At 60.1% G+C, this 11,336-nt stretch overlaps 2 protein-coding genes across 2 annotated transcripts in view; both read right to left on the reverse strand.

Annotated features, from left to right (window-relative positions):
- Positions 1 to 20: 20 nt before the first annotated feature.
- Positions 21 to 5,017, reverse strand: KLHDC7A (kelch domain containing 7A). Its single transcript, XM_042013281.1, has one exon. It carries the CDS (start codon positions 4,882 to 4,884, stop codon positions 2,383 to 2,385), a length of 2,502 nt encoding a protein of 833 aa, XP_041869215.1. The 5' UTR covers positions 4,885 to 5,017; the 3' UTR covers positions 21 to 2,382.
- A 4,747-nt stretch (positions 5,018 to 9,764) lies between these two features.
- Positions 9,765 to 11,336, reverse strand: part of IGSF21 (immunoglobin superfamily member 21) — a gene marked incomplete at its 5' end in the record, with an annotated part of 20,000 nt that continues 18,428 nt past the window's right edge. The window contains 3 exons of the mRNA XM_042013282.1: positions 9,765 to 10,002; positions 10,817 to 10,855; positions 10,950 to 11,142. Coding sequence (XP_041869216.1) covers positions 9,929 to 10,002; positions 10,817 to 10,855; positions 10,950 to 11,142 — 306 coding nt within the window. The remainder of the gene's footprint in view (positions 10,003 to 10,816; positions 10,856 to 10,949; positions 11,143 to 11,336) is intronic.

Here is an 11,336-nt window from a genome sequence, read left to right on the forward strand (position 1 = left end):
GGGATTGGGGAGCAGGGAACGATCCAAACCTTCGGGATTGGGGAGAAGGGAACGATCCAAACCTTCGGGATTCGGGAGCAGGGAAAGGACCGAATTTTGGGATTGGGGAGCAGGGAACGATCCAAACCTTCGGGATTTGGGAGCAGGGAAAAAAACCATCTGGGTCTGAGCATGGGTTTGGATTTGTCCTTTTCCCTTTATTTTCCCTTTCCCTCATCCCAAAGTCATTCCCGCACGCTCCCGGCTCCCAGCCCGGGTGTCCTTCCCGGCAGGACGAGCACGGGATGTTCCCGGGCGTTTTTAATCTCCCAAATGCTTCCCAAATTAATCTTGGAGAGTGCAGGAGCGAGGGAGGGAGAACGTCCTTGGCGTTGATCCCTCGGGAATGCGGGAATGCCACGGGATCGGCAGGCACAGCCCGAGCAGGAAGGGGTTAAAGGGAAGGTGAAACATTAAACGGCGCCAGGAGAAAGGCGGGATCCTGGGATGGAAAACAACCCAATGTCCCCTGGAAGGGCTCCAGGGCCGGGAATTCTCCTCTCCAGCGGTCACAGGGAAGTGAAGGACGAAAATCCGGGATGGGCATGGCGACAAGAGGGGTTGGAATGCTCCAGCACCTGGATTTCCCCATGGAAAAGCAGGAATGTGTGGGAGCGCGAGCGAGAGGTGACTACGGAGCAAGGAGTTCAATAATGATGGGCAAAAATAAGGAATTTTGGGGAGTCGTGGAATTTCCCCGCTGAAACATCCCTAAAAAGAGACTCTGGGATGTGGGAGGCGGCAATTCCAGCCCGGCAGCAGCGGGATGATCCCTCTGAAATGGCTCCAGGGTGGGAGAAGGGCGCTGGAGAGTGGGACAGGGAGAGGGTGTTTGGGAGAACATTAACCCAGGCTCTCCTAAACCACCGGGAGCAGCAGCAAATTCCCAGAAAAACCGTGGATTCCCCACCCCTGGAAGTGTCCAAGGCCAGGCTGGAGCAGCCTGGGATAGTGGGAGGTGGAACTGGATGGGATTTAAGCTCCTTTCCCCCAGCCCCTCTGGAAGTGTGGGATACGCAGCGATTCCCGGGGGTGCTCCAGCTCCATCCCTGAGCTCCCAGCACTTCCCGGGCTTCCCTGGCTCCTGAGGCAGGAAAATCTGGGAAAGGGGGATGACGGAGTGTCTGTTCCCGTGTTTTCCTCCCGGGAGCACTGCCCGTGCCTAATCCGGGATGTCAAACACGCAGCGGGCTCTTGCTTCCCGTTAGGCTTGGCTTAAAACAATGCGCGGGGTTCATTTCATGGAATGTTGGCTTTAATTTAGGCCCAGCTGCACCTAAACCCCCGATGCCGCTTTACATAAATAGAGGCAGGTTCAATACAGAGAACTCCGAGCTGAGGAGGAAGAGGTGAGAGATAAGGAGTTACGAGATAAGAGATAACGAGGCCAACCCTGAGCTCCACCTCGCTCAGGGTGAGGCGCCTGAGCGAGGGTGGTGGAGCTCCGGGTGGGACCTCCCTGGGGACCCGACCTCCGCCCTAAAACGCTCCATCTGTGTCAGGGTCAAGGTTTACCACTGGGAACCTAAGTCAGGTCTGAATCAGGTCTGAATCAGGTCTGAATCAGGTCCCAAATCAGGTCTGAATCAGGTCCTGAATCAGGTCTGAATCAGGTCCTAAATCAGGTCCCAAATCAGGTCCTGAATCAGGTCTGAATCAGGTCCTAAATCAGGTCCTGAATCAGGTCCTGAATCAGGTCCTAAATCATGTCTGAATCAGGTCCCAAATCAGGTCCCAAATCAGGTCCTAAATCAGGTCCCAAAATCAGATCCTAAATCAGGTCTGAATCAGGTCCCAAATCAGGTCCCAAACCAGGTCCCAAATCAGGTCCTAAATCGGCTCTGAGTCAGGTCCCAAATCAGGTCCCAAATCAGGTCTGGATCAGGTCCAAAATCAGGTCCCAAAATCAGGTCCTAAATCAGGTTTGAATCAGGTCCGAATCAGGTCCCGAATCAGGTCCCGAATCAGGTCTGAATCAGGTCCCAAATCAGGTCTGGATCAGGTCCTAAATCAGGTCCCAAATCAGCTCTGAATCAGGTCCTGAATAAGGTCTCTATCAGGTCCTGAGCCGGGTCTAAATCAGGTCCTGCAGGGCCCCGGGACAGCTGGAGCCCGCGGAGATCCGGGATTTGCTGCCAGCCAAACAAACACGCCCCTATTCAAACAGCCCTGAGCAAACGAGTCCACCCAGCTCGTCCGGCTCTTCCCGGAGCCTCAGGGCCGCGTTTCCTGCTACTGTCCGAGGGCTCCATCCCGGGCGGTGGGAAGAGGCCGGGTCCATGGAATGCTCGGATTGCGCGCTGGGAGCTCCTTCTCCAGCTGCCCCCCCTCCTTGGGGACCCCTCAGAGCCGCGGTGGCTCCGTGCCCCCCTCGGGCAGCACCAGGACCGCGGGCAGGAGGCTCCCGTGGGGCTCCGGGAAAGGCCGCAGCTCCTTGGCCCCGAACCGCGGCGAGACGGGGTCGGCCAGGAAGCGGAGATGGGAATTCCTGCCCAGGCAGTGGACGAGGCTGCCCAGGACGGCGCAGCGGAGCCCGGCGGGCTCGGGCAGGGGGTGGCTGGCACAGCGGTACCACAGCCTGGCGCTGGCGCTGCACCGCGACACGGTGACATCGGCGACATCGGTGTTGCCAGCACCGCGCCGCAGCTGGAAGCGGTACAGGAAGCCGTGGGCGCTCACCAGCTCGGCCGTCCTGTCCTGGTCGCCAATGGCCGGGCTGGTGGCCCAGCTGTCCCCGCGGGCGTCGTAGCGCAGCAGCAGCGAGCGCAGGGTGCCCCCGGTGACGTAGATGTCCCCGTCGCACGCGGTGGCCGCGTGGGCCACGGCGAAGGTGTCCCTGGGCAGGGCGGCCACGAAGGCCCAGCGATCCCGCCGGGGGTCGTAGCGCTCCACGGTGGCCAAGCACTCGCCCCCGATGGCGTAGAGGTGGCCGTCCAGGGCCACCAGCTGGCAGCGAGGCCGTGCCTGGCGCAGGGGACAGATGTCGCGCCAGCTGTCGGCCAGGGGGTCGTAGCAGAGCACGCGGCGAGAGGGGCTCCGCGCCCGGCCCTCGCCCTCCCAGCCGGCCACCACGAACAGGTAATTGAACAGGCTGCACATGGCACTGCCCCGCCCGGCCACCTCGGCCGGCATGTGGCACACGTGGCACCAGCGGTCCTCGTCCTCGTCGTAGTAGCAGAGGCGGCCGCGGCGGTGGCCGGGCTCAGCCAGGGGGACATCGGCCACCACCAGGCGTGGCCGCCCGCGGGTGCGGTGCCGCAGGAGCAGCTCCCGCTCGCCAGCGTTGAGGCGGCTGTAGATGGCCGGGGAGCGCAGCACCTGCAGGAGGTGGGCACTCATCACCCGGAGCGCGGCGTCCTGCAGGGCCCGCAGCTGCCGCGCCTTGGCCGCGCACAGAACCTCGTAGCAGTTCCCCAGGTGCACCCGGGCGGGTGGTGGCACCTCGGAGGGGTCAGGACATGGAGCTGCGACTCCACCGCCCTCGCCGGACAGCGGGATCCCGAGGGTGCCAGGAGAGGGTGGCTCAGGAGGGCTCTCCGTGCCCTCCTGTGGAGCTGTGCACGAGGTGGTGGGATCAGGAGTTTCCAAAGCTGGATTCTGCTCCTGGGTTCTCTGCGGCTCTGCCCGGCCCCGCTCCCCGCGGCCCTGGGATGTCCCCGCAGGGACGAAGGGCAGGGACGTCTGCCTGGACACCGACTCGGAGACGGACTGCACAAAGTAGTCGTAGACTTTGCCCCGCAGGCCAGGCCCTGGGAGGTTGTCCTTGTCCCTGTCCCGGTGCTCTGGGATGAAGTTCTCCTCCACCTGGATCTTGGCCACCGAGGAGAAGGAGTAGGACGAGTCCGAGCCCGCCTCGCTCGCCGTCAGCAGCAGCCCCAGGTTGGAGGTGACGCTGAGGGTCCGGATGGTGCCCGTGCTGCCCTCCCCGCTCCGGCCTCGGCTGCCTGGATCCTGCTCCGTGCCCTGGGCGCATCCATCCCCTGCCGTCCGGGTATCCCAAATCCCTGGGGAGCACCCGGAGCTCGGGGCAGGTGTGTCCCTATCCGCAGGGTCGTGAGGGCCCAGCTCGCTTCCCGGCAAAATTCCTGGCTCACTTCCCAGCTTGCTTCCTGGTTCGCTTCCCAGATCACTTCCCAGCTCGATTCCTGCCTTGCTTCCTGACTTAATTCCCAACTTACTTCCCAGCTTGTTGCCCAGCTCTATTCCCGGCTCGCTTCCCTGCTCACTTCCCGACTCATTTCCTGCCTTCGTTACCAATTTGCTTCCCGGCTCACTTCCCGGCTTTCTTCCTGGATTATTTCCTGGCTTGATTCCCAGCCTGCTTCCTGACTTACTTCCCGACTTACTTGCCGGCTCTTTTCCCAGCTCGATTCCCAGCTCGCTTCCCGTCCTGCTCCCGGGATCATTCCCCAGCTCGATTCCTGCTTTGCTCTCCGATTTTGTTCCCAACTTCCATCCCAGTTTCCTTCCCAGCTCCCTTTCCCTCCCATCTGGACCGAGCGGGGCTGTCCTGGGAATCAGACCCAGCTCCAAACCCATCCCCTCTCCTTCCTCCTCCTCACTCCTTGGAAAACTCCTCTCCCCCCTGAGATCCTCGTGCTGCATCCCGGGGCCATTCCCAGATTTGTCCTCCCCACCCCTCCTCCTCCTCAGACCCCCATCCCCATCCCCATCCCCACCCTGGTTTTCCCGCTGCTCTCCCGGTGGGATTTTTCCCTCGGGAAGCGAGCGATTCCTATAAAACCTGAACGCCAGGGACAGGAGCAGCAGCGCGGCCGCCGACAGGAGCAGCTTCCCGGGCAGCTGCATGTCCGAATGCCAGGCCGGGGGTGCCCGCTGGGGCATTTTTCCATGCGGGAATGCCGAGGAGCCGATTAATGATTTGCCGGGAGAGGCCGGAGCGCGGCGGCTTGGGACAAGGTGACTTTGAGCGGGCAGAGCTGGCAGGAGGCTTCCGGAGAAGCCGGGAATGTTTGGGATGGGCTGGGCTCCAGAGAAAGGTGCAGCCCAGGGCCGGATCTGTTGGCCTGGGAAACGGAGAGGGAGGCTCGGGGGAGAGCCAAAGGAAGCACAAAGGCAGGAAAAATACCCCCGAGGAGCTGCCCTCCCACCGAAAATGGATCGTGCAATGGAAAATGGGAAAATTGTTTGGGGAAAAAAAAGTTGTTTTGCCCAGCAAAGGCTCCTCATCCCTCGGTGCTCCCGGAAAAGGGAGGGAGAAGCAGCCGGGAGCCTTTGGGCTGATGCCGAGCAGCTGCTCCGTGGCACGGCCGGGTGACGAATTCGGCGGCTGATTCAGTGATTAATTAATTCAGTGATTAATTAATTCAGCGGCCCTCGTTTGCTGCGCGCTGCCTAACGAGGGCTGACGGGAAAGCGCCTCGGAGCTCGTGGGGTCTCTCGGAGTGGAAGCAGCAGGGAATGAGGAGCTGGTGGGAAAGGAGCCGGGGGCTTTGGAAGGGGGAAAAATCCTGGCACTGGAGAGGAAATCGAGGCTGGAGTTCAACGGCGGCTGCGGGCACGAGGAGAGGGACGAGGGGAGGAATAAAAGCAGGGAGAAATTCGGGATGGGAAGAGGTGGAAGCTGTCATTCCTAAGGGATGTCGCAAGGGTCGGAGTCACCGTGGGGAAACTGAGGCACAGAGGACGCCAGGCAGGGCTGTGCCCTCCCCCTGGAAAGGTGCTGAGCTCCTGGCCTGAATTCCAAAGATCCCAGGGAATTGTGGTTCTCCCAAGACAACAAAGCTTGGACCGTGGTGGGGGGGAAAGGAGGGAGCTCGGGGAACGGCATCGCTTCCCAGCACTGCCAAGGGAGCGGAATCCAAAGGGATCAAATCCAGTTCCATTTCCCCGAGGGAACGCCTCTGAGAGAAGCACAAAAAACGAGGAACGCAAGAGCCAAACTGGGGGTGGGCGGAAGCTCCTGTTTCACGCAGGGCCTCGCTCCCCACTGGCTCCATCCCAATCCGCTGGGATTTTCCTAAGGAATGAACCCAGGGGACGTGGGGGTGATGTGGGGGTGGCTGCGGTGGGAGGGGGCTTTGCCAGGGGTCTCCAGTGCGGGGTGGGAGCTCATTCCCGCTGTCCTCAACATCCCAAACCTCATCCCAACGGAGCAGCCAATCCCCACCAGCCGCTTCCTGAGCTTTTGGGATGGGGAGTAGCCTCGGAACCTCCTCGGGGCAGGTTCTGCAGCATCCCCGGCGTCCCTGAGTGCTCAGGTGTCCCCCAGGCCGGGCTGGGATGCTGAAATTCCCAGGACGGCTTCACACGGGATCCGTGGTGGTCCCCAGACCCTCCAGGGTCGCTCTCAGCTGGAGGATCCTGTCCTAAATAGCGAAATGTTTTTATATCCCTGAAAAGGATGGAAAAGAAGCAGAGGAGGGACCTCGCCAGGCTGATTGGGCACTCAGCGATCCCCGTGCTCATCCCTGCTGGGAATCACCGGGACGACGACGGCTTTAGGGGAATATTTGGGATGTTGGCACCTCGTGTGGGGAAACGCAGCAAGGAAGAGGTTGGGGAATGAGGATATTTAGATTCAAACTGGATTTTGGAACACGGGCGGTGTCGTGCATCCAAAACAGCCCACCCAGCCTCTCTCCTGGATAGAGCCCCAAAATCCATCCCTGGGGGGCTCGGTCTGGCCAAAACCTTGGGAAAAGGGGGATTTCTCCTGCCTGGAAAGCAGGAGAGTGCCGGAGCTGAGGGGAGCAGGGCCGCGTGTGGAGTCTGGGCACGGCTTCCAGGGCTCGGCTAATTGGGAAAGGGTCTGGCAGCCGCGACCTCCCGGGCCCTTCACCGCTCCCTGCCGGGGCTTTCATCCCGCGGCTGGATCTACAAAGATCCCGGCGTTCGGGAGCCGGGAAGGAGAGGGATGAATTATTCATGGGCTCGCCAGCCCCGTGAACCCGCCCGGTAATGAGCGGGGGCGAGGCGGGGGAGGCACCGAGAGAAGCTCCCGCTGAGTTTCTCAGCCCTGCCGGGCCGGAGCATCATCCCTGGTTCCTGCTATCCCAAAGAACCCATGGAGAAAATGCAGATCCGCTGGATAAATCCCCATTTCTCTCTGCAGCGCTGACGTCTCGGCGCTTGTGACTCTAATTGAGCGTAATTACGGCTTCCAAATTTCGCTAAAACCTTTTCCAAAGTCCCCTGGAATTCGGGAACATCCATAACGCCGCTCCTTGGGGTTTTCAGCTGACGTCAGCCCTGGCAAAGGCGCTGAGGGTTTTTTTTTTCCGAGCTAATCAGATCTCCTCGGAAGGTTGTCAGGCGCGGATCTGTCAGCTTTCATCAATAATGGAACAACCTGAGCCGCTGCTTTCCCCTCCAGCCTCCTCCTGCATTATTCACTGCCAGCGCCTCAAACAACGGGATCGGGAACGGGGGGGAGAGTGGGAGTTCATTGGGGTCCTTTGGAATTACCTGGAGGGAGAGGATGGGGAGGGGGCAGGAGGTGAGGTGGGTCCGGCACGGATCCTTTGTGGGGTGGTGGGACGGAATCCCTTTGTGCCCCTCGTTTTGGGGTGGGATGGTGGGATGGAATCCCTTTGTGGCCCTCGTTTTGGGGTGGGATGGAATCCCGTTGTGGCCCTCGTTTTGGGGTGGGATGGAATCCCTTTGTGCCCTCGTTTTGGGGTGGGATGGAATCCCGTTGTGGCCCTCGTTTTTGGGTGGGATGGAATCCCTTTGTGCCCCTCGTTTTGGGGTGGGATGGAATCCCGTTGTGGCCCTCGTTTTGGGGTGGGATGGTGGGATGGAATCCCTTTGTGGCCCTCGTTTTGGGGTGGGATGGAATCCCTTTGTGCCCCTCGTTTTTGGGTGGGGTGGAATCCCTTTGTGCCCCTCATTTTGGGAGGAATTCCAGAAAACAGGCAGCAGCTCTGCCCCAAAATGAGAAGAAACTCCCAAATTCCCTCACTCATCTTTGTCCGTGCCGGCGCTTGGAAGGTCCCAACCTCTGGCTGATCCATCCACACCGGAAACCCTGGGAGGAGAGCTGAGCATCCCGAATCGGGGTGGGTTTGGGATGCAGGCCCACCGAGCCAGGCGTTCCTGTCCCAGCCGCTGGATGGGGACATCCCGGTGCTCCCGAAATGGCACCGAGCAGAGCCAGTGGTGGCCCTGCTGCTGGAATCACTCCTCATTTCCACGGTTCCGGGAATGCTCCTCATTTCCACGGCTCTGGGCTAACCCCACCACGTTTGCATTTAAATGAAGTCTGGAAATGCTCGTTTTTCCATGGAAATGCTCATTTTTCCAAGCGAGGAGGTCCAATGGTTGTTTAATCCTGGTGGTTGTTTAATTATGGTGGGATGAGGCTCCTGGAGTGGCTCCGATCCATGAGGAAGGTGAGAAAGATCCATGGGAGAGGCTCTCCAGAGCGTGGGGGGAAACTGAGGCAGGGAGAATTCCCGAAGAAACGACGCTTCCTCTGGAAAACACCAGGACTTTCTTCTCATCCACAGAGTGAAAGCGCAGCTCCGATGGGATCGGAATGCTCGGATGCCGTTCCTTCAGGATGGAAGCAGAGCTCCTGATCCTCCCACACATCCCGGCCAGTCCCGATCCTTTTGCTCCCAATCCAAATGCTAAAACTCTGGGATTTCGTACGGGAAGACGCTCCGGAGCTGCCGTGGGTTTGTTCGGCTCCTCCGAGGCTGGAAAAGCGGCGAGCTTGGCAACGGAGTGGGGAAGGGCTGGAGTCTGCTTAATAATAATTAATCATCACGGTAATAATGACGCTTAGCTCTCGTGCGGGGCTTTGGGAAGATGAGGCATCACACGGCCGCTGGATAATCCTACAGGATTAGGAGTTCCCAGAGGAAAAGCCTTGGGAGCGCCCCATCCTTGGGATCTTTTACCCCATCCCATATCTTCTCCCCAGGGATTCCGGCTCACAGCTGGATGCTCCACAGTGAGGAGAAGCAGCCAGGATTGGGACAAAACCACCGGGATTTTTCCAGGAGCCATCCCGCAGCAGGATTGTCGCCAGCCCGGGATGGGGGACAGCAGGAATGGCCAGGATCCGGCGCGTTTCCATGGGGACAGCTGGCCAGGAGGGGCCCGGTGCCGACGGGACGCGCTGCCCACTCAAGTGTGAGTGCTGACATTTGGGGTTGGGAGCCTCCTGTCACTTGTCATTCCTCAGCCAGCCCGGGACAAGTGGCACGCACGGCCCTGATTCCCAGCACAGCCAGAATTCCACCGGATAAACCCAGTGATCCACGACTTTCGGGCTCCCGGCGCCGCCTCCGTGGCCTCAGGAGGGCTGGGGACGCGTGCGGGTCCTCACCCCGGGGAGACGAGACTTGGAGCGTCTCGGGGTGGTGGGAATGATGCAATTGGGTTTTTCTAGGGAAAATTTGGTCCTTGAAACCGAAAATCCTCCTGCCCCCTCCTGCCAAGACCTTGCGAAGCCCCCAGGATGGTGCTGGGAACTCTGAGACGGAGCTGGGAATCCCAAGGCAGATCTGGGAACCCTGGGATGGAACTGGGATTCCCAAGACGCTGCTGGGAACCCCGAGATGGAGCTGGGAACCCCGAGATGGAGCTGGGAATCCCAAGACACTGCTGGGAACCCCGAGACGGTGCTGGGAACCCCGAGACGGAGCTGGGAACCCCAAGACGGAGCTGGGAACCCTGAGACAGAGCTGGGAACCCCAAGACAGAGCTGGGAATCCCAGCACAGGTAAAACATGAGTTACAACCTTCTCCCAGAAGAGGTTTTCCTTTTTCCCTTTAATTCAATTGTCTGAAGAAGCCAAGACACGGAAAGAGACCGAGACTGTCGAGAGTATAGAAAAAAAAGAGCGGGAGAGCCGATGGCCGGAGCTGGGAATGCCGGGAGGAGCCGGATGGAGGAGGAGGAGGAGGTGGCGAAGCTTCACGTGAGCTCCAGCATCACTGTAAGGGTGAGCGCCAAAACAAATCTGAAGCCGCAGTGGCTGGGAAGTGAACCTGGAGAAGAGGGAAAAAGGGATCAGGAGTTCATGGAGCCACTTCCTGACACCAGGTTTGGAGCAGGATGGGGGCACCAAAGTTTTGGAGGGGGATCCCCCCACCAAAACTGGGTCTGGGGGTTGGGTGGGGTCGGGTGGGGGTGAGGGACGGGGTGGGAGCATCTGTGGGGTCACTTTTGGTGTGAGAATATCCCTGAGGACACAGGAGAGGGCATGGAACGAGGCGAGGAGAGGGGAAAGGACTTGGAATGAGGCGAGGAGAGATGGGAAAGGATTTGGAAGGGTGCAAGGAGGAGTGGGCGTGGGCTTGGGGTGAGGTGAGGAGAGGTGGAAAAGGGCTTGGAATGAGGTGAGGAGAGATGGGAAAAGGCCTGGAATGAGGCAAGGAGGGAGGGGAAATGGCTTGGGATGAGGCGAGGAGAGATGGGAAAAGGCTTGGGACGAAGCAAGGAGAGATGGACGACAGCTTGGAGTGAGGCGAGGAGAGATGGGAAAGGGCTTGGGATGAGGCAAGGAGGGATCGAAAGGGCTTGGAATGAGGCAAGGAGGGATGGGAAAGGGCTTGGAATGAGGCAAGGAGGGATGGGAAAGGGCTTGGGATGAGCCAAGGAGGGATCGAAAGGGCTTGGGATGAGGCAAGGAGGGATGGGAAAGGGCTTGGAATGAGGCGAGGAGGGATGGGAAAGGGCTTGGGACAAAGCAAGAAGAGGTGGCCCCAGGGTCTGGCCCAAGGCAAGGCCGGACCCTCCATGCACAGCCCTTCCGTCCCTGAGCATTCCCAGGGAAATCCCGGCGCCACCAGCACCACTCACCGTTGGAGTCTTCTGGTCCTCTGGGAATATTCGGGTTTTCTATGGGGAAACAAAGAGCGGAGAGACAATTTTAGGGGGGAGAAGCCGAGTGGGGAGCCGTGGAGGGCGCGGTGCGGCCGCGGCGTTGCCGTACCGAAGACGATGAGGCGCGTGTGGGTGTCGGTGGAGCCCAGCGGGTTCTGGGCGGTGCAGCGGTACATGGAGCCGTTGAGCTCGGCCGGGACCCGCTCCAGCACCAGCTCCTTCCCGTCGTGCTCCGTGCTGCCGTCCAGGAGCCGGCTGCCCACCCGCGTCCACGTGAACAGCGGCTCCGGGAACACCTCGTTCTGCGGGGAGAGGGACGGGGCGAGGGGGAGAGGGGAGGGAGCAAAGCTGGAGATTAAATCATCAAATCCGGCTTGGGGTTGGGGTTGGGGTTGGGTCTGGGTTTGGGATTCAGTTTGTGTTTGAGTCTGCATTGGGTTTGGGCTTGAGTTTGGGTCTGGGTTTGGGTTTGGGATTCAGTTTGTGTTTGAGTTTG

This window comes from Corvus kubaryi, unplaced genomic scaffold, assembly GCF_017639235.1.
Source record: "Corvus kubaryi isolate FWS band 111438036 unplaced genomic scaffold, C.kubaryi_AGA036_p1.0 split1-37344, whole genome shotgun sequence".
NCBI classification, from domain to species: Eukaryota; Metazoa; Chordata; class Aves; order Passeriformes; family Corvidae; genus Corvus; species Corvus kubaryi.

Excerpts from the sequence above, each read along its gene's own strand:
- KLHDC7A (XM_042013281.1), bottom strand. The coding sequence starts at position 4,884 with ATGCCCCAGCGGGCACCCCCGGCCTGGCATTCGGACATGCAGCTGCCC.